This window comes from Amblyomma maculatum, chromosome 3 (genome assembly GCF_055883805.1).
Source record: "Amblyomma maculatum isolate TAMU_Amacu chromosome 3, ASM5588380v1, whole genome shotgun sequence".
Lineage (NCBI taxonomy): Eukaryota > Metazoa > Arthropoda > Arachnida > Ixodida > Ixodidae > Amblyomma > Amblyomma maculatum.
In genome coordinates this window covers 197,548,220-197,568,679 of record NC_139346.1, presented here as the reverse complement: position 1 = coordinate 197,568,679, position 20,460 = coordinate 197,548,220, and the positions used below count along the sequence as shown (strand labels likewise).

At 45.4% G+C, this 20,460-nt stretch overlaps 1 protein-coding gene across 1 annotated transcript in view; it reads right to left on the bottom strand.

Annotated features, from left to right (window-relative positions):
* Positions 1–6,369: 6,369 nt before the first annotated feature.
* Positions 6,370–20,460, bottom strand: part of LOC146197378 (dorsal-ventral patterning protein Sog-like) — a 209,862-nt gene continuing 195,771 nt past the window's right edge. Inside the window, exons 13-23 of the mRNA XM_084599190.1 lie at positions 16,403–16,547; positions 15,354–15,577; positions 14,465–14,593; positions 12,972–13,193; positions 12,562–12,655; positions 12,144–12,304; positions 11,378–11,486; positions 9,932–10,027; positions 9,700–9,797; positions 8,620–8,719; positions 6,370–8,064 (exon numbers count right to left, since the gene is read on the bottom strand). Coding sequence (XP_084455316.1) covers positions 7,985–8,064; positions 8,620–8,719; positions 9,700–9,797; positions 9,932–10,027; positions 11,378–11,486; positions 12,144–12,304; positions 12,562–12,655; positions 12,972–13,193; positions 14,465–14,593; positions 15,354–15,577; positions 16,403–16,547 — 1,458 coding nt within the window. The 3' untranslated portion in view covers positions 6,370–7,984. The remainder of the gene's footprint in view (positions 8,065–8,619; positions 8,720–9,699; positions 9,798–9,931; positions 10,028–11,377; positions 11,487–12,143; positions 12,305–12,561; positions 12,656–12,971; positions 13,194–14,464; positions 14,594–15,353; positions 15,578–16,402; positions 16,548–20,460) is intronic.

The window sequence follows — 20,460 nt, the reverse complement described above, 5'->3', positions numbered from 1 at the left end:
CAGTTATTATGCTGTGGGCCACCCCAGTCTTGAATCATTTGTTGCCTTTTTTCTTTCTTATTATAACTTTGTACTTGCCTGTGCTTACTTTATTAACATGAAGTTTAGCAATTAATGTGGTTAACACTATAAGCTTGCATTTCCATTGTATCCATTGCGTATCCTGCGTGAACCGGATGTTTTAGCCACTAGACAGGGGATTGCAATGAAGGCCAATGTGCCTTCCTTTGCCCTGAACCATATCGCATTGCTATACTTCACACCCGGTATGCAGGCTGTGTTATTCCGGCAAATGAAAATGTGGTTAAGCTCACAATTTCACGTGAGACAGCTAGCCTGGTCTGATACCGAACTCGCCTGTTCTTTCTTCAACAGTCGTCCTAAGACTGGGACGTTGCTCTAAGGGGCAGGTTTTGTGCGCCGATACATTCTAGATTTTCAGTCATGTTGCTTCGGCACAGCACAGCTCACGCCTATAGCAAATAAGGGCGAAGCTTTCCAAGGCAAGAATGAAAGGTTCCATGCCTTCCAGGGCTAACCGTCGTGGCAAGAACGGTGTGCAGCAAGCTTAGGCCTACTCTTCCATCGCCTTGCGTAAATGAAATAGCATGGTTAGCAGCGTTCAAGAGCGGGCGCACAAACTGCGTACAAATGGAAATAGTGAGAGCAGCTCATAGATGTACTTGGATGTCTTGCTTGGCGCATTGGACCTCGGTTGTTTCAGGGTGATCTAACGAACCAGTGAACTTTGGCTATACCTATTCCGGCGATTTTGTAAAGAAATCTGGTGTTAATTTAGCTTAGGTGACTAGCGCCCAACTTACTCTCATGACGAAAGCTGAACGCCGCGCAGGAACATGTCAGTGCAGCGGTTAGGTGCCAGCACAGCGCTATAGGCTCCGTTCTGCTCGGATGTACGCTCGGAGTGGCTGTGGACGCCTCAACTCGCGTTCCTATCCGGACGAGCCTATAGGGCTGCGCTCATTGCGGCCTACCAACCAGAAACGACCGCGCGCAAATAACGGCGGCACACACGCAGAAGAACTCTCCAGGGATAGAAGCTGCTATCGAGAGCAAGAGCGGCCGTTTTCACCGAGAAACAGCGAAATGAGGCGCCTTCCAGGTCGACCACGCGGTAACGGCTACATGCATAATAAATCACCGCGTCGAAACGACTGGTTGTCAATGCCCAGCCGCGAGGGAAACAGCGCAAAAGCAGAAAAATGGGGAAACTGGGCAGGGAGAAGAGGAGGGCGTCGGTGAGGCAAGCGCGAGGAGCTCGCTTTACCACCGGCCCGCGGTAGTGCGGAAGAGAAGTCGGATAAGAGTGGGGCCCCGGTATTATGTATGATGACGCCTATTCTGGCGCATAACCGGAACGAAATCGCCCCGGGTCCCTGTTCGCGGCTCAGTGGCTCCGTCCGCTTCTCCCTTTCATAGCCCTGTCGCAGGTGGCACAGGCTGACTGGCTGAGTGAAGTGAAAGGAAGGGAAGCTAGAGTCGATCAAGAGAGAGACGAAGTACAGTACATGTCTTTATTTTAACGCCTCATCCAGCCTCATGTCGTCTACGTCAGATGACTGTTGTATCTTTTTTGAAGAGATCGGTAAGAGAACACCATGTTTAATGTGCAAAAGGATAATGATATTTTTATTAAAAATAATAATTTATAACACTGTTTATTGTGGCGCGGAGCCACCACCGCTTCGTCGAGTGGGTCCACTACTACCTCAGTATGTGCCAGGGGCTATTCTAACAGGTTCCTCCGTGAAACTAGACTTCAAATACTAGTCTTCGTTTTCTCGTTTTGGGCAGTGTATTCAACACCTCTCATTGTAACATTGCTTTTGTCGCTTGAGGAGCCATATCCGCTCTTCAAGCGCTTCGCATACATTGATGACGCCGCTGGTACCAACAGCTAAAAGATGAAAAAGGGTTCCGATTTATGGACATGTCGTTTCCGTTGCTGTGCTCTTAGATAATGGTACATGCCCAAGGGAGAGATTTGCCACACACAAATCCTGTAGAAATGGACGTTATGCTGTTTGATATAAGATTTAAAAAAAAAAAAAGAACAAAAAAACACTAATACATATAAATATGCACTACAATATAAAAAAACTCCCTACTGATCAGAAAAAAAAAAAAAAAGAATTTCAACTCAATAAGAATCTGAAGTGGAAACAGCGGAATCAGCACACCTAACAGGCAATCCTACCAGAGGCGCTAGCGAATTTATGTACCGCGGATCGAAATGTCCCGCTGCTGAAGCCCAGCTGAGTGGCGCCAAACGAAAGTGAATTTGGAACAGGCAATAATATAGATAAATTTTGCAAGGGATTTCAAGAAAACCTTTTCGGAGGAAGGCGAAAGGCGACAGGATAAGAAAAAATGATCCAACGCCTCAGGTGCATTGCAGTATGAGTGCATGACTGAAGGAGAACAGCCAGATCTATGAAGGTAGAAGCTAAGGGGAGGAATCCTGCACCTGAAATTTCTCAGACACACCTCGCACTGACGGGAGAGGCAGTGACCAGGAATGCATTTATACTTCAAGTACCGGGAGTCCTCAAAATATATAAAGGCTGAATTTGAGGACTTCATTCAAGGAAATTGTTTAAATCTCGCTGCCAACCATAAGGAGACGCAGGGAATTAATAAAAAGGTAAGGCCATTCAAGGAAGCTTACGCAAGAAAGTTCGTGGGTTCATTCAGTAAAATTCCACAATGGCCGGCAACCAACATCAACACGGATATGAGACAGCGTGAGGTCATAAAACTGCCGATACAAAGAAGATGCAGTCGAAGAAGTGAAGGCAGTAAAATCTGAAACAGCGTCCGTCACCACGGTAACGTTGCAGTGATGTAATACAGTTATCCGGATGTCTAAAGCAATAGGTAAAGATTCCACAATAAATATGGCTGTATAATCAGGAAAGCGAAGTGAAAAAGCCAAATCAGGTCGAGAAGAAAAAGAAAAGCGCAACTCCCGCTTTTTCCTCACCCTATGCTGCATCAGTGGCAATTGCAACATATGACTGAATATGTTGCAAGTGGTCGTCCAAAGTAGAAACCAAGGTAGGCAGTGGGAAATAATTGGCATGATTGGGATAAATGTCATCACAGACGAAATTAACCCTGAGATAGACGAAACCTGGCCCGTAAAAAAGAGCGGACTTCTGACAACAGATATAAACGGAGATATGCGACCTTCGCGCTTTGATAGAGGGACCAATAAGTACGAACAAATAAATTAGGTGAAGGAATGAAAATTGTTTGTGAACTCGATAGGAAAGCATCACATAATTGTAGAATGGACCATAAATTGCTGGAAACTGGAATTCAAAGAGAAACTCGAGTCTCAGAATGCAAGACACTTATTCATACAAAACTAGGAATAGGGCGCACATAAAGTTTATAGATCATAACAAGGGCAGATCTTCTCATTCCATGTCTCCTATGGCTTATGCGACTAAGTAGACCCAATTCGCGCTCCGCTTTACGCTTAATATGTTCAATACGAGGTCTCCAGCTCATAAAAGAATCGTATAAAACGCCCAAACACTTAAGAGTAGTAACCTGAACTAAAAGCTCTTGATGGTAGAGGGATAAATATAAACAGATTGATTTACTGGAAGGACTAGAATGGAACATTTAATGACATTTAGAGTAAAGGAAAGAGTGTTTAGCCGCAAGTACGAGGCATTTCTGCAGAAAACACCGGAACTCGCCCACCCTTCCCTAAATGGCCGCGCCCACCCCTCGTGACAAGTCGGGCCAACACTTCCTGCACTTCATTTCTCCCTCACTTCCGAGCCCCGATTGTAGCCTGCCTTATCCCTCTCACGCTCATCAACTTTGTTCCTCTTGCCATCACCCACTGAATGCTTCGCAGTACGTAATATGCTACCCTTAGTCATTGAGAAGGAGAGATGAACCGAGTTCGTTTCGAGAGCGCGGGCTGTTAAACTGCGTCTTGGATGTACAACATCCTTGTTTTATAGCTTCTGTAGAGATATGAGGAGCTTGGTTGCAGCTTTGCGTTGCCGAGCCGTTATCTCAATTGGACACTACCACGGCAAGAACAAAAGCTCTAACGCAATGGAGGGTTAGACGCAAGCAGTCGCGGGACTGTAGTAACCTACCATATGAGGAAAAAAAAAAATACATATGCTAGGTTACTACAGTTACGCGACTCTTCCGTCTAACTCTTCTTTGCATTGCTTTTGTGCCTTTGCTTTTGCCACGGTAGTGCTCAATTGAGCTACCATAACTGATATATTTATATATGAGATGCTTAATTATATTATATGCGCAGAATGCGATATCGTTCATGTCTGGACTCCACTTAGCCGTTTTCTCCTCGTTCGTCACTGCTGCTAGCTGCTCACGAGGAGTCTGGGTAGCCGCTTCTAGTCAACCTCCAGGCACTCACTTGAGTGGTCACCTCACCGCTCACAGAGATTTTCCATTGTGGCAGGAACACCTGCAGGGAATTCCGGCTCTATTGCAACCCGATGCGCTGAGCTATCCAGCCGCGTCTGCACATAGCCAACCAACCGATGTCGAGCCCACCACTGCGCTCGGCCATGTCACGTGAGCAGCGCACATGCCAACTCGAAAATGTCTTATGGTCTTACGGCGTTTTGTAATCCGTCCGCCAATCAACGCTCGGCTATGTCACGTGAGTTTCTAACGACATTAATGTATCGAACAACCAGCAAACTATGTGACTGTCACGAAATTGGCGCACATTTTTGTTATGACGGCGCGGCGCGGATGAAGCGCCCGTGCTACGGCCGCTTATAGTCTCCGAGGACCTTGGAAATGTCTCTCCTTTTCATGTATGGGGAGCGCGTAACCTCGCACCCACTAAGCGCTACCCTCTTTACCTCGCTGAAAGCGGCGGCGACCACCCTACGGAGAAGCCTCTGGCACACTCGAGATTTCCGCCGTGCATAAAAAATGACGCGCGTAATGGCGGGAAGGGGAGAAGGCGATTGTGTTTCAAAAGCTATGTGTATGTGCGCGCCTGCCCAGTTGGCGCGGTGGTGGTGGTGACGCATTTTATTAAAGTGAGCCTTAGCTGTAACATTCTAATGATGGGATCGCTCTTGGATGCGTGTCGTGGCCGGCAGGTGATGCTTCCCGGCGACTTCCAAAGCCCAGTCCACCAGCTGCCGTTGGGCAGCCGGGTCAGAACTGAATACCGCAGCCTCCCATCGCTCGAGGTCTGTGAGTTGCCATTCGGCTGATGGAAGATGCTCAGAGCAAGAATAAAGAATGTGAGCAAAATCCGCTTTAGGAGCACCACAGATGGTGCATTCCGGCGTGAGCAGTCCCGGGTAAAGAAGGGCTAAGTAGGCAGGGGAGAGGAAGGTGCGAGATTGTAGCTGGCGCCATGTCACCTGCTGCAACTTAGTGAGAGACTTGTGTGGAGGGGGATAGGCAAGACGTTGTTCACGGTTCGACAAGCTACGGGTATATGAGCGAGCGGTGCCAGCCTTCGTGACAGCCACAACATGACTGTTCAGGTGTCGATCGGCGAGAGCGCCCGGTGAGCAATTCGGTCTCTATCTGTTTCTGCTTCTCTCTTCTATTGCATATAATGGTGGTGAAACCCTGTGTCCGTATTGGAGCCTTTTTAGCTCGCATGCCTTGCACTGATTTTTCTATTTGTACGAATATTAGTGTGCGTTTTCCTCTGTATCGTCCCTTGGTGTATAAAATTTGGTTTGTTAACTGACTCCAACCTATTCTATGGCTTGTAACCGGTAAAAGCTGGACACCAAATGACTACTCCCCATTCTTTCACACAAGTGATTGGGTTCCTCTAAGCAAGAAAGGAGGAGTTTAAGAGCCGGAGAAGGAAGTTCAACTTTCCTGCACATAATGGTGGTGAGTGAGCACGAATAATGGTCGCACACTTATACACAATAAAAAACTGTTGCCTCTTCAGAAACTCCGGTTCACTTATCTGAAGGCGCTTGCTTCTTTAGTGCCCATTTACAGATATCTGCTTTGGATAGCTGCCTTTAAATGGTCAACAGAAGTAGAAAGCATAATGCCTTCGCATAATTGCCGCTGAAGGTAGTAATAACGACATCAAGTTAATAAAGAGAAAAAAGCATGACACTTTCTGTAACCTAACAGTTTACAGCTCAGCAATAATGGAAACAATCTCCACTGTCGAAGGATGAAATAATTGAGTGCAAACAAATTTGTGTACTGCGACACAAGTTTCAGTGGTACACACACAAGACCGGGATGTTAGGAAACCCAAATGTAAGACAGAAGGCCAACAATCAAACTCCGTCACAAGTCAAGTGCACAGATTAAATGTAGAGCCGCAGCCTGAAACTTTATAGACACCACAGCTTTTATTGAGCCTGATAAGAACAATGTTTCTGCAAACTCTGGTTCTCATGCAAGAATAAAAGGGTATGCTCATCAACATAACTTAATGCGCTTGTGAATAAACTATAAATGCAAGTCAACATTACTATCCCTGCCCACTTTCGCCGCAATTATTCAGAGACGTGGAACTCCTTGAGGAGCTAAGCTGCCTATTTAAGGCTTGGCACATATATGCATATAGGGAGCCTTATGAACTGCATCACAAGGTTTATGCAGACTTACGTGGCATCATCCGTACACTTAGTAAAGTAAGCAGTACAGTTCTGTCTTTTTCTTACTGTCAGAATAGAAAAATGCGTGACAGATAGAAGTTTACATTAGCCTGGCACTCTTCAATGTATTTAATACCTACCCGTGATCACAATGATATGGTATTTTTGTAACACAGTATCCTTAAGGTAATAATATGACACTGTCATAGAGTGGAAAACAATTGGACAAATAATGCCCTACTTAGCCAAAACAGTATCTAAGAGATAAATGTCTGAAATTTATTTTGACAATAACATGCCACCCTAAAAGACACAACTCACAACATGAAGTTCTTGGGCAGGTGCTTAGGGGGTCGCAAACATAAAAAGCATAAATACTGCAAAGTACAGGGATCCAAACATACAGAAGCAATCACACAATTTGTCCAGTGATGAGATGTTGATGAAGCAACAGTAGCAGTAGTCTTTTCATTGCATCTAGCTCTGAAAAATTCTGAGATGCAATCGACAACCATGCTGAAGAAAATTTCTCCGCTGTGTGATCTGACAAATGCCACATCTACTTGGGCCTATAGCAGTAATGCCGCAGTTTGTTCTACACAGCTCTCGAACTATGAGTCTCACACACGCACCAAATGGTTTCTTGGCACAGGCAGAGACGGAGAGCGAGGACACCACCCATCGTCGCACATTTCTAATGGCACAAGAACTTAGCCATAGACGTTTGCGCTCGCCGGCCGCGAGCAAGCAGGAGGAGTAGGGGCCCGCCTACACGAGTATTTCTCACTTCGCTTGCACGTGCTTCAAATGCGCTGCATTCCCGCTCACTTTTCCACCATTCAGGCACGTGCACAGTGTTTCTCGGCGCAAGATTAGCACAAGCAGGAGGCGTGCGAGGCCCAGAAGCAGCCGTGTCCACCGAAGCCGTCGTCTCGGTCGTAGTCCTGCACACACTGAGCACCAAACGATGCACCGCTAGAGGAATCGCAGTAATGATTCTCAATGTAGGTGAGTCTTGTCAGTGAATTGTTTTCAGGTTCTAATATGCCGGCCGCTTCAAGGATAGCTGGCAACGAGGGTAGAGGTAAACGCTACCGATGGGTGGCAGCATCGACTCTTGAAGCTGGAGGCTGGAGCGGCGGCAACCAGCCATCAAGAGGAGCGGCGAGGCGAGGTGGCGTGATGACGTCTCCCTCGGGCAGCACTGCGGCAAGTATCCCGGAGATGGTAGTGGGTGGAATGTACAGCTGCCAAGGTTCAGCCGCGCCTGCTAGCTCACATGCGAGTGCTCGCTCATGGTAAGAGTAGAGGAGGATAGAGGTGCCAGTAGTAGGCAGCATTCGATAGGGGCAGGCTCAGTTCCACGGCGTCCCGCCCCGGCTCTTGCGCTTCCGTCCCGTCCGCCGCGGAGGTCGATCTCCCGCCCGACTCTCGCCTGTAAGGGTGCAGGCTTGTAGTTCACATTTCCCAACATTAGGCGATGTTAATCCTGTATGCTTAGATACTTTCCTGTCATTAGTTGCTATTCTCACTCTCAATAAAGCATGAGCTGTGAATCTGCTGCTGTTCCGAAATATGCCTCCAATATATGACGGTATGCATACATTACAAAGCATTGCGATAACTGCTCACTTCAACTGGCAGTGTTTTGCGAGTGATGGTTTGGTATAAAGCAAACTAGAATTTGTATATCTCGCAAACTAGCCGATAGAGACGTAAGCAATGATTTTCGTGCTTGTATTCTGTAGAAAGTAGAACATAGGCATGGCGCGAGCCTCCGATGCTAATTGTAAACAGGAAATTAGAGTTAATTTATTTTTGCTTAAATCACAGCAAAGGCAAACGATTCATGCTGCTTTGTACGCAACATAAATAATCGGCAGAAATTATTATATAAAATATATATGATTTAGGTCCTTGCAAGAAATATAAAAACATTGCCCTGCGGCAATCCCAAATAATGCCCCTAGTCAAACATAGAACAAGGTACCATTATCAGCGCAGCGTGGGCAGCACTCATCTTCTTTCTGGAATTTTATTGGACATGACAGCTTGGGACATCGCTGTCGTCGACAGCGAGATTTGCCATCCTGTTGAAAGAAATGAAAAGATTAACGTATTCATATAATCCTTTGAACACCTTTGCAGAGTGTGATTAGAGCCATGGTTAAGGCTGCACATATCAGAATAAGATACATCCTCTTTTTGTTACAACAGCAATCAGAATAAGATGCATCCTTTTTTTTTTTTTTTACAACAGCACTCAATGCACCAATATATTGCGCATTGAGGTCATCGGAGGGACATTCATTCTGCTCGCACTAACATTTCCATTATTCTACAATCGAATGAGCTAGCCCTACTTTCATGAGGGAGAAAAACTCACTACACATTATTTACTGTCACGTCAAAATTTAAACAGTTGTCTGCTTCTAAGTGTAATTAGACAAAAATCAAACACTTCGAGATTCCAAACACAATCTCGGACAAATACATAATCAGACTGAATTCCGAGACGAAATCATTCCTGTGCATTTTACTAATAATTTCCTTCTGTGCAGGACGCATTTTGCGTGGTATGATTTCAAGTCATTTAAGCTTAAAAAAGGCACTTTTTGGGGGGGTCTGGCAGACATTTTGAAGCCAAACTCAAGACAATTTGGAAGCCCAGATATCACTAAAGTGAAGATCATCGTGTTTACTGGTATTTCCAGACATCAGTCATAATGCACAAGACATGTTTGAGGAAAATTCTGTAAATGTGAGTAAGACTGGTCACTTTTGAAAACCTAAAGCAGACTACAAGCAGCGCACAAATGAAGTCTCCACAGCCAATCGTACCACCCAAGCTGCCCGTCAGAAAATGTATGTGGGCATATCAGCCTCAGCATACAGTCCTTTTAGCATCCATCAATGAAATTAGCCTCTGTATTTTCCTTTATGTTATACCAAACGAGACGTTTAAAAAAAAAATTAATCATTTCTTAAAACCCATATTAAGCATCGGAAGATGAAGCCCCATGTATATTTCCTGGTGTTAGAATGATATTTTTGCATGAATGGTGCATACCTTGCAGTGGCATCGAATGCACTTCATTTCACCAAAAGGCTGCACCGTTGGGTGCCATTCTTCGCCATTGTGAAAAACTTGAAGCTGAAACTGGCATCCTGGAAGGAAAAATAATGGTATGAATAGCAAGAAATAGAAATATTCAAAAAAGAGATTCTGTATTAAAGCTGTTCCATCGCTTTAGGTATTTCTTGGCAATATATGCTGTCTCCCAAAGTAGCGTTTTACTTACCACCACTTGACAAGATGTCTTTTGAGGTCTTTTTAGAGCCTTGGTCATGAAGTTGTGTTGCAACGCTACCATCCTGAGATTTCACTGGAATAACATCTAAACAAAAATGCATTATTGTAGAATGAGAGAGAGGAGACAAGTGAATAGCATGCATGATATTTACAAAAGCCAAAATTGGTATTATCCGACGATCCATTATACTTATAAAGACGATACTACTATTCATAATTTGAACTTAAATAACCCATTAAATGTTGATGCAAACATAAACAAAATTTCAAGGTAAATGTCTTCACTCAGACAGGCACTGCTTTTTCTATGAAAAGCAATAGCAGTAAGTCAGCCCATTGCTGTTGAAGAGACAATGAGGTTTGAGATTCAGCAAACCATGCAGTCCCAAGTAATGTCTGCATGCAGCCATGCTTTGTGTATTTGCTTTATACAGCAGCTGACCGCACACAAATTGCAATAATAAATAATCATTTCCAAAATATTATTGTATGCATTCAAAATGTCTTTAACTTCGATGAATTTTAGCACACTGCAGAGTTTATTTCGTGGATAGGTTGGATGCCACATAGAGGGAATAATGTTTTCTGATCAGAATGCATCATTTTAATAGATGCGCACCTACTCTGCACAGCTGCACATAGTGTAATTCTCAAACTGTCAAGCTTTCAAGCCTTCATGTCGCAATGCTTTCACTTGTAGAACTATGGAATGTTATATCTGCTTTAGGGTTGTGTGGTCATGCAGCTGCTTTAAGCCCACAGCAGTGAATGTATGCGTCGTCAAACGCATTTGGTTTAGTAATAGGTCTAGCTTTAACCAGATGACTTTTCAATGTCATGTAACAATGCTGAAGGCTTTTGCTTTAGTGGAAGAAAGTCTGGTGCTTTCATAGCTAATACTGAATATTTTTTTGCTGTTTTAAATTAAAAACAAAGTTATGTAACGAGTATAAATTAAATCACATATTGTTCCTTTAGTAGTTAAAGCAACACTAAGCCACAATTTGCAATAAAAATTTATCCTCTGGCTTTTTTCAAGTATCTTATTTTTTTTTTTTTTTTCGGGGCAATAAAATAAAAAAAAGCTTTCGTGGCTCAGAGAATACAACTAAAAATTATCCTGTTGTACGACTGAAACTAGATATAACATTTTCAAAAGAGTAGCGTTCTAGTCGAGCTTCTGAAATTTATGATAAAATTTGCCGCTTACTCAGGCAAATTATCTATGATACCATTCAACGGTAGTTATACATCTATTTTGTTTTATGGCTTTTTGTAGCTCATAAAAGCTCCTCTTTAAGTGAGAATGACCTCTTTTTTATTATATTGCTCCAATCTCTCGGTAGAGACTAGATTCAATTTTTCTAGTATCTTCTTATTTGGTTAAGCATGGTATAATATGCAAAGTGTACACATTAAAAATCTAAAACCATACTTGGGCACTTCTTGCAGCAGGAAAGTGCGTTTTCTCGATAGGCGTCCTTTTCAGGGCAACTCAGAGGTGGGCAAGTGATGCGTCGACACTCCACTGTGAGTGTAGTGGGCTGTAAAGAAGAACTTGAAAAATAAATAAAAAGAAGGTAACTAAGAAAAAAAAAACGACTTCAGTTGATCTGTTCGGCAACTTATGCAGAAAATACAATTAGCAGGTCTCTTTGGTTTACAAAATTTGTTATGAAGCTAGTTGGTGAAGCACGATTTCTCTAAAAGTAACCCAGCACTACTTAAATTATGAAGACACAGTCTTGTGTATTTTCTTCTGCGTCTTAGTCATTTATAAAGTGCTGAAAAACTTGCAAAGAAATCTATTTGCTTTCCTTATATGACAAAATAAAGCTCACATTTTTTTATAGTATTCCTCCCGAGCAAACAGAAAAGGCGGTCTGGTGAGAAGCTCGTTAAAACTAATAAAAAGAACCATGCCCTACTAAATAATCAGATAATATTATTACTGTAATATTACAATTTTGCTGACCAGAGGACGGAAAGAAAAGGAAATTGTATTTTATTGGAAAACAACTTTTAGAAAACTAGAACAAAAAACAACTACATGCGTCCGGTCACAGCCGAACTCAGTACGTCTGCATAGCACCTCTATGGAGAGGAAAAAAAGAGTACATTTCAGTTATGCTTGATTAGGCAAGTCAAAATATCCTAACTTCGCACAGCAAAATGTGAACCTCGCTGAAGAGGGGCCTAACCTGACAGGTGCAGATAGCACAGCGGCTAAAGCCGAAGGGCGGGATGTAGGGGTGCCACTTGGATCCGGCCAGATGGAACTTCTTGTCTCCCTCGAGAAAGCAGCCGTGCGGAGAGCGAGTCACACCCGGCGAAAATGTCGCGTTCAGACCACTCGAGTCATCTGCAAGGCGCAAAGCACAGCCTGAGTAATAGGCCTGGATGCTAGCGTTCGCAATAGATCAGAATGATAAGAATCAGAGAATGGATACCAAACGCTCTGAAATTTATCTTGAAAACGTAAAAAAAGCTGATTTTATTTCACGCACAGTAAAAGGAAGCACCAGACACTAATGGAATCCACCACACATTAACGGAAGCCAAAGAGAATTTCTTGAAAGCAGCCGCTATTTATTTGTTCTACAAGCCAAGCGCACTCACCTTGACAAGACGGGCAACACTCGCCTGGCAGTGTTACGGCATTTGGGCATTGAACGGCAGGGCACACGACGGGGTCACATACCAGACGACCTCTCTACAAGGAAGGCAGCAGAGAAAGAACACTGTAAAGAAGAAAATGCCCTCAAGCTGGCTAATATACTAAATGCTTAGAGTTTTGCTGTACTCTACGCAGGGAGAGTAATGCTAAGGTTTCATAGAGCTGTGGGCCAGCAGAATTTATATTCTTTTGAAATTAAATAGAGCAATGTTCCTACATCACAAGATCTGTAGCTATCTACAACTGCGCACACACTGCTAACGACATTGTACGAGCCATCCTCGATAACGTCTGTAGCCGCTTAGCACAAAAAGGAAGTCAGCCCAACTCGACAGTCTCGTGAAGTACGTACCTGGCAGGAGCACATGACGCATGCCTCGTGGCGTGCCGTCCACTGGGCCCCGTCGTCGAAAACTTCGCCGTCGTAGTAGCACTTGTGGTTGGACTCGATCCGGTAGATCTCGTTGTTCTCCACGCCTGCGTCACTCGTGTAGCCGGGAACAGACCCGACACCTGGCCCGGCGTTGCCTCTGCTCTTCGCTAGCTCAGGCAAGCAGTTATCTGGAATGCGGATCTGATGGCAGAGATTGCGATTTCAGTGGAAAATCTACTGCTGCCAACTTTTCATTTTCATTGCCTACTCTAACGAAACTCTCTTTTACACAGAAATCGATCGATCGATCGATCGATCGATCGATCAATCAATCAATCAATCAATCAATCAATCAATCAATCAATCAATCAATCAATCAATCAATCAATCAATCAATCAATCAATTAATCAATTAATCAATCAATCAATCAATCAATCAATCAATCAATCAATCAATCCTACAGCAGCCTCCATTCCCGGGCTAGCCCTTACGCGCACCAGAGTGCTTTGCCGCAGTAATACAAAGCATGCAGGAAAGCCCGCTTTGGCGAGCAGCACTACGGGAAATTCTGATGCATTTTCGCTGGAACCGCCATACATGCATTCCATATTTGAAATCAGCGCAACTCGCTTTCATCAAATGTCTACTGCGGACGCTAGGGGTTTCTGACAGGCACAAAAATGCAGGAAGGAATTTTGCGTCTGAATTTTGCGTTGTGCAATATCTTCCATAGCGACATCAGGCTGCATGTAGTTATTACCTTGGATCGAATCCCGGGCTCGGCGGCTGCGTTTCGATGGAGGCGAAACGAAGTGGCGTCCGTGTGCTGTGCGATGTCAGCGCACGTTAAAGATCCCCAGGTGGTCGAAATTACTCCGTAGCCCTCCACTACGGCCCCCCTTTCTCTCTATCCACTTTCACTCCCACCTTCATCCCTTCCCTTACGGCGCGGTTCAGGTGTCCACAGAGCAAGTGTGACAGATACTGCGCCTTTCCCTTCCTATGAACCAACCAACCAACCAACCTTTCCCCATAATGAAGGTATATCCTTTGATTCTATGGCAATCAACTGTATAAAATAACGGGTTTTAACCGCACACCTAGTGCTCGGATTTTCTGACAACATCATCGTGGGTTTGGAGGCCATCATTGATACACTATCGGGGGCATGTTTGTGCATGGCCCTTCCCACATGAAAAGTTACTGTAGCTCTGCCTCGCAATCAATTTGCCTGATGCTGCTACCAGTGTATGTAACGGAAATGTCTCGTCATGACCACGTATATTTCAAATGATTTGCTTACGCCACTGCGTCAAAACAAATTTCTTCCGCACACTCGCCCCCGTAAACGTTTGCAGCCGATAGTGCATTTATAAAAATAACTGAAGTTCGGCTGTGCTCCGTAAACATCCTCAGAAAGGTTTTTATTGAACCATATACCATGTGTGCGGAGTTGTTCTACTTTACTCACATCTCTGATGTGTCCCCTCAGCTCGACTTGCTTGGACTTTCCAGACTTGGAGGTGACCAGCAGGTACGAAGATCCACCGTTGAGTCGGTGCAGAGTCGCGACACTTGGATCGTCCAGCGTGTCCTCCAGCTGCAATCCCAAAGCCACGGCACATATTGCATTCCTACCTAAGCACACCGGACATGCTCGCCAGCTAAGGCGACGTGCAGGAATGAACCTCGAGTTCACACATCACTGACACTAATTAGTACACGCGACCAGCTGCACGAGCGAATTGAAGCCGCAAAGCTCAACTCTGCTCAGCAGATGCTGTCGCAAAGCCCACGACGTGCAAGGCAAATGTGAATAAATAAACTTTCTTCATTTTGACGGAAAACTGCGGACATTCATTCGTATGAGCACAAATCGTTTTCTGAAGCAATTTTAAACACCCAAACATGGGTTATTCTGCTTGTATGAACTGCTGCTTCGTTTCTTACATAAAAAGCCAGCCACCCGCGTTAATTTCGGAAGGGAATATGCTGATCCAAATGCGTTACGCAAGTGGACATTTCACGTTTACAACATGACCACGCAAAACGTTCATAGTGTATTTTTACCTCGGCATAATGACATTCTTTCATGGAAGGCTGCCGTTGAGCGTTTCATTAATGCGCAGCGCAAAACAACCACGTGACTACGCATGTTGTCCTCCCAGCAACCAAGTACGCACATGCCTTCAGAGCGAGACACAACTAGCACCAGGTTATCATAAGTCCTGCAGAAGTAAAGGCTGACTAACTCAACGTAAAAAGAACAGATTTCGTGGTCCAATACACCAAGAGTGATAGTCGCGTGCAACACAGCACTTAGAAGTAACCCTAAACACTTGCACCGGTTTGGGACCCACCTCGTCTCCGGTGATCCGTTGGAGCACCCTCTGGACGCTGCGCGCGCTGGGCCTGGCGTCGAAAGCGGGCGCGATCTCGAGCAGTTCGAGAAGGTGTCTCTCGGCCGGGTCGAGGCCTGAGACGAACACCGAGTAGTGCAGCCGGCAGGACTTGTCCACAGAAACCCAGGCCTGGCCCGCCGCCGCAGAGCTGTTGCCCTCGGATACGAGCAGCACGGGCGCCTCTGCTTGAGGCAGAACACGTGTGTTACCACTACTTAGCTCGAGAGCTTTGCGTAGTTCTTGCACATCAGCAGGCGCGGCCCCCGTGCCCGGCGGAGCTTGTAAAAACATCCGTTTGACTACAAGGGACAGTTTCGTTCGGTGTAACTCTCGCGGCTTTAGTCCCAAGGTGTACCGCCAACACTCATGCGTAAAACGTTTATGTAGTTGTCCGCGGTAGGATTATTTTATAATTAAAGAAAACTGTGCTTAGCTGAACTGTTTTAGGTACTGATAGGGTTAGCTTTGCGAGAATTCAGCCAGCAATGGCTCCAGCGTAGTGACAATGAATTATTAGGTGCCACAAATATGTGCCATTCGTTTTCTTTGACAGGCTAACTACCTCTAAGTGCTGTCAGCCTCTGTCGCGTTTTTCCTAAATCCTTTTGTTAGATATCTTAGTCATCATTAAACAGATGTTACAGATCCTCCTTACGCATGCTTCGGTTTCGCGCCTTTATTTTGTGCAGTATCATGGCGTCGTTAAAACTGGTATAGTGTCATTCTCATATTTCCTCAATAACAAACAGAACATGCCATTTTTGTACTGAAGGCGGCATGAAAAGGCTAGACGTGCTGAAAGCAGCACTTAATTTCATTTTCGCACTGACCGCAGAAATCTATGTCTTATAGATATGCCCTAGCATATTTTCTTTACCCCCGCAACATACCTGTTGGTGTCACTGTGGGTGTTAAGCAACAGCCACCGATTAAGCTACTAGTCTGTCCCGCAAGCGACAGAATCGTGGTCGTCAGATGACATTAAGGGATGGAATGAACCTCCTCACCACCGAGGAAAGCGTCCGAGTAGAGACGTTGCTTGACTCGTCCGCGCAATTCGCTCTGTCCTTCGGAGAGCACCTTGAAGGTCAGGTCATCAGTGAGCAGCATCTCGAGCACCTGGCTGGTGCCACGACTGAAAGTGCCGTTCGTCTGCAAAAAATGCGAGCATACCCAATCCCTAAGGTCGGCTGTGGCAATTTGTTTACGTATCCGGAAGGAAACTGATAGGCTACAAAAATCCCATAAAAAAAAAAAAAACAGAGTCGGTATCCTGTTATGTTGATCTAACGAGAGAGAGAGAGAGATGGTGATAGCGTGCAGCCTCTAGTTGGTGCATCGGTGCGTCGAGTAAGAGAAGGAATCTCTACTTCTTTTTGTTAATCGCAACGAAGACAAGTGAGCAGTTCTAAAGAAGGGCATATTACTGCTTTAACTACAGCAAGGGGTTTTGCTATCATTTAGAATGTGATCAGCAAGTAGAAAAGCATGACATGTTTCACTTCGTTCAAGATAGCCTAGTAACACACTTGAACAACAACATGCCCTAGGAAGCTCCAAGTGCCGCTACGTGAACTACTTCCACTGCCAAACAGCAACCAAATGAAACTGGATATCCTCACCGTGCACCAACGCATCCCCTCTTACAGAATCGAAGCTATACGAGCGAAAAACTAATAAGCATGATAGGACGCTGCTGAGAAGCACGCAGTGGGACTAATTGACAACCTACAGACAAGCTAGCGTCAACTTGTCATGTGCGTGCAAGCAGATTATTTCTGCAGGAGGAGATTAACGCTCTTGTAGAGCGTGGCAAATCCTGCTCATCCGATTTCTCTGCTGAAGCCTTAAGCGGATTCGATGCAGCCGCCTGTTTCCTCTCTCATCCCTTCATCGCACCTCCGTGGGAGTGGCAACCAACGCCCTGTCGCGGACGTGTTTCGAACAAGCAAGAATGAGAGAGAGAGAGAGAAAATGAGCAAACTTTATATAGTGCAAAAACGCAATGTAGAGCTCCCGTGGTTGGGTCCTCATTCCAGGGCTCCCGCGGCCTTTGCTGCCCGGCTGGCCCGTTCAACCAGCCAAAGCTGGTCTTTCGATTCCGAACTGGACAGCGCAGCCTCTCACTGCTCCGGCGTGGCGTTGTAGATTATAGGCACTGCATCTATTTTCTGGCAGGCCCGTGTAATATGATAAAGTGTCGGTTTTTGTCCACACCAGGGACACGTGTCCCTGTATACGGTCGGATGTATCTTGCTGTATAAAGACAGGCATGGATAAGAATTTGTTTGTAACTGCCGCCAAGGCACCGACGGCTCCCTGTTTGTTTAACACCTTGTGGGGTGGAGGATACCGTCCTCTGGTTCCCCAGAAGTGCACTAAATGTCTGCTTAGATACGAGTCACTTCCTCGGTGTCTTCGGCCTCTGATCTTCCTCGGTTTGCATAACCTCGAGCTATGATATCGGCCTGGATGTTCCCGGCAAAGCCATCGTGCCCCGGAGCCCAAATAGGAATTGTTTTTCGTCGCTTATCCCGCCGGCCTTCAAGATAGCGGCCGCTTTTTTGCCAGTCCTGCCGTTGGTGGATCCTCGGTAGGATTGGCAAAAAAGCGGCCAGACAAAAACAGACGCCGTTGCACGGAAACACCAGCGCCGGCCAAAGGGCTGTTTACAGGGTACCACGACAACCACCGTCAAAATTATAAGCTGCGTCACCAGACCGCGGAGAAAACCCGGACATTAGAATGACTGGCATTTCTCAGGCCAGAGCTGACTTTCTGTTGGAGACAAACGCAGATGTGTGCCGAAACGCGGTCATCCCCGTATACAAGGCGTGTATTTAAAAAAAAAAAAAAAACGAAAATGTCCTGCAATGGTGAGCCATGTGGAATGACATTTTGATATTATTGCGAAAGCATTACTACTCTAGGTTTCGAGCCTTCAGCGTAGCGCGGCGGTAGCCACGTACGTCTTACCCATGTGACGCTGTGACGTCACACCCCACGTGACACTAGGCTAAGAGCTGGGCTACCAACTAGAGTGGTCGGCGTAGCGCGGCGATAGCCACGCCTTACCCACGTGACGCTGTGACGTCACACCTCACGTGACACAAAAACGAGAGATGGGCTCCAAACTCAAGAGGTCGGAGTGGCGTGGTCGGAGCCGCAGCTCAGTTGGCAGGAGTTGCCAACTTGGGTCTCTCGTTTCACATGGGACGGTTATGTCAGAATCAGCCTGCTAGGACCCTGGCATTCACGTTACCCCTATAGGCCACTATGGCACGTTCATACGGCTTGGTTAAAGCGGGGCTTTATATGTGGGCTGAGGAAGAAGAAAAAGAGAAGAGGAACGCTCGGTCGCCCGCAGCTAATGCTTTCGCTCAATATTTGGTTCAGCAGCGTTGAACTCTTGTAATTTTTCAGGTTGCGGATCCGAAATCCGCACAGGTTGGTCGCGTTTGACGAAGGCGCAATGTGAAGAAAATGTGTGCTAAGATTTGGGTCGTAATCTAAAATATACTGAAGGCAAGCCCATAGTCACGTCGCATATTCTTCCAAGGACCTCTGGTTCCTGAATACACATCAGCGAAGAGCCTTCAGAAAACCATTACTTAGACTCGACGGCAAAGAAAAATAAATAAATAAAATGGCAGCATGCCTCAACTAAAAAATAAATCTCTGAAGAGTTTTCTGTGGCCCACTATTTAGCTGCTCCTCTGGGCGCATTTCCTTTTTTTTTTTAATTGCACTGTTACGACTCTTTCAGAGAGAAAACAAAATAGTTAAGATAAAGTCAGGAAGGTAACCACTACACATTCCTGTTTTCTACTATTCTCTTGGGAGGACAAGGACGCAGAAAGAAGCAAGAGAGAACGCACACTAATTGCGCAGGCTCGACACCAAGAGCTGAAGTTAGCAGCACTGTTACGGGAAGTTTCGGAACTAAACCTAACTATTACGCTACTCCATCTCTTCACAAAAATGACCGAGAGCCGTGTGCTGTGGTAACTTAGCACGACTAGAAAATAATGATGTGAACGAAGCTTTTGTGAAAATAAGAAATAAAAGGCAAATGACATAAACGATGACCTGAAACCACCTCCTGATAGTCCGTTCCGCACTGGCGCAGTTCAAAGAACCCCAAGTGGTCGAAATTGCCGGAGCCCTCCACTACAGCATCTCTCTTAGCTTTAGTCGCTTTCGGAATTTACACGCCATAAATCAAACCATACCATCTCCTGTCAAATAACGGAAATAGGCATAGCTGGCTCCGAAGTGCGCATTTTTTTTTTTTTATCTCGCCATTTTATTTTCTGATATTCCGAATGTACTAGTATTCTGAGTGTAAACGGAATAGAAACTTTAAAATAGACGACACAGTGCGTCGTATATCTTTTTTCTTAGTTACTCAGCACTTCCACATTTGTGCATGTTTGAAAGCAGCGCAACACGGAAGGTCGTAACAAAAAAGATAAAAAGCGATCGCCGGCAAAGGGCGCTACCTCGCATATGTCAGGAAGGGGTTCTCGAATAGCACACGCTGACAAGCGTGCACATAGATACAACGCCAATTTACCCAAGTAAAAATTTGGACACAGAGGAGCGCGTGTTGAAACTCCTGCGGACAGGGAGCAAAGCTGGGCTAAAAACGTTTAGAAACAGGAAAGAGCTCGTCCTGTGTATATTAAAACGTTGCAATTAAAGCCTAGAATTTGTCCCTCCGCCCATCTCAGTCCTCATACTGCAACGAAAGAATTTGATTGGACTGGATTGGATTGGTACTGAGGCTTCCCTTTTTTACCAGGTGGACCAGAAAGGTTCTAGCCAAGTCAATTCCCTACTGTGACGGAGTCTGTCCCGTCGTGGCGCAACGCCACCAACACTCTTTATCTATAGTCAGTCTTATCCAGTTGCAATCCATTTGTTGTTGCCAACAACCGCTGGCATGCGATCTTATCACCCTGCTTGAAACGCACAGAGTGATCTAGACAATTCAGCGAGAATTTCTTTGTGTGTTTACACGCTCTAAGTCATCGGGCGTGCGTTTATCATGTATTTTCTGTTC